The following is a 1,217-nucleotide window of genomic DNA, read 5'->3' on the forward strand; positions in this document are numbered from 1 at the left end:
AATGAAAAGCTACTATGGTATTAAAGACTAATATGTAAACATTATACATATGTAAACATTAATATATAAACATTACATAAATTTCAGAGTCATTGATCATTTTATTTTGAAAATATATTATTTTCGGCGTAAAGTTCATAAATTAAAGTAATACTCGAAATACATATGCACATTCACATATGAAATATTTGTATTTACCATCTATTTTTACCATCTGTCTTTCAGATCAATTAATGCATAAAAATAGCATTAATAAGAAAAATAAAAAACAACATTTTCGTATTTGTAATATTATGTATATATGTCTATCTTAACTTCTTTCCAAATTAAAATTTATTATGTGGAATGAAATAAATATATAAGAACGTAATTTTCTTTGATAAATGTTAAATTTATGATTGACCTCCTTGGTGCGCCATTAAAAATGTGGTACTAATAAGCAATATATCTTTGATTGTGATTTTAAAAATTCTTACCCATGATCCGCAATATTTCCTTAGGCGTGCTGTACTGACAATATATTTTTTCCAAGGGACAATGCAATCTCTTCCTCCCATTGCCATATGCGGCTGTTAGAAAAGCTTCTAGTACATATTGGATGTAGGTCATGTGCATAAGTAATGTTCGATAAAGCGGTAAAGGATAGGGTTGACCAATGCTTTGCATCAAGAATAGTACCATAAAACAGGTTATTGTAGACCCGATAAACATGCTAATCTGAAATAGGATATAAGTTGTAAACAAGCGTATTCCATATGCTCTCGCGACACGTAATTCACATCTATTGTGAGATTGCATATATGTCTAGCTCCGGACGCACCACGGCATGTGAAAATATGCTGGCGATACCATACGACATACTTTCCGCGATGAAGCTACATAGGAAACAAGTGCCAAAGAACATGATGAATCTCTGCCATTCCAAGGGTTGTTCGGTGATCNAAGAATAGTACCATAAAACAGGTTATTACAGACCCGATAAACATGCTAATCTGAAATAGGATATAAGTTGTAAACAAGCGTATTCCATATGCTCTCGCGACACGTAATTCACATCTATTGTGAGATTGCATATATGTCTAGCTCCGGACGCACCACGGCATGTGAAAATATGCTGGCGATACCATACGACATACTTTCCGCGATGAAGCTACATAGGAAACAAGTGCCAAAGAACATGATGAATCTCTGCCATTCCAAGGGTTGTTCGGTGATCA

The 1,217-nt window shown here is 33.7% G+C and overlaps 1 protein-coding gene across 3 annotated transcripts; it reads right to left on the reverse strand.

The window, feature by feature from the left end:
* Positions 1 to 321: 321 nt before the first annotated feature.
* LOC106751435 lies at positions 322 to 1,211 on the reverse strand. Of its 3 annotated transcripts, none has more exons than XM_014632325.1 (2): positions 1,096 to 1,211; positions 322 to 717 (listed from the first exon to the last, which is right to left on the reverse strand). In XM_014632325.1, exons 1-2 carry the CDS (start codon positions 1,177 to 1,179, stop codon positions 463 to 465), a joined length of 339 nt encoding a protein of 112 aa, XP_014487811.1. In that variant the 5' UTR covers positions 1,180 to 1,211; the 3' UTR covers positions 322 to 462. The 3 variants fall into 3 exon arrangements, 2 of the variants coding, with proteins under 2 accessions (XP_014487811.1, XP_014487810.1); XM_014632324.1 differs by lacking the exon at positions 1,096 to 1,211 and adding an exon at positions 821 to 935 and having other exon boundaries at positions 326 to 717; XR_001375059.1 differs by lacking the exon at positions 322 to 717 and adding an exon at positions 943 to 992.
* Between the last annotated feature and the right edge of the window lie 6 nt (positions 1,212 to 1,217).

The sequence above is a fragment of the Dinoponera quadriceps genome, unplaced genomic scaffold, assembly GCF_001313825.1.
Source record: "Dinoponera quadriceps isolate SergipeBrazil2010 unplaced genomic scaffold, ASM131382v1 scaffold13301, whole genome shotgun sequence".
Lineage (NCBI taxonomy): Eukaryota > Metazoa > Arthropoda > Insecta > Hymenoptera > Formicidae > Dinoponera > Dinoponera quadriceps.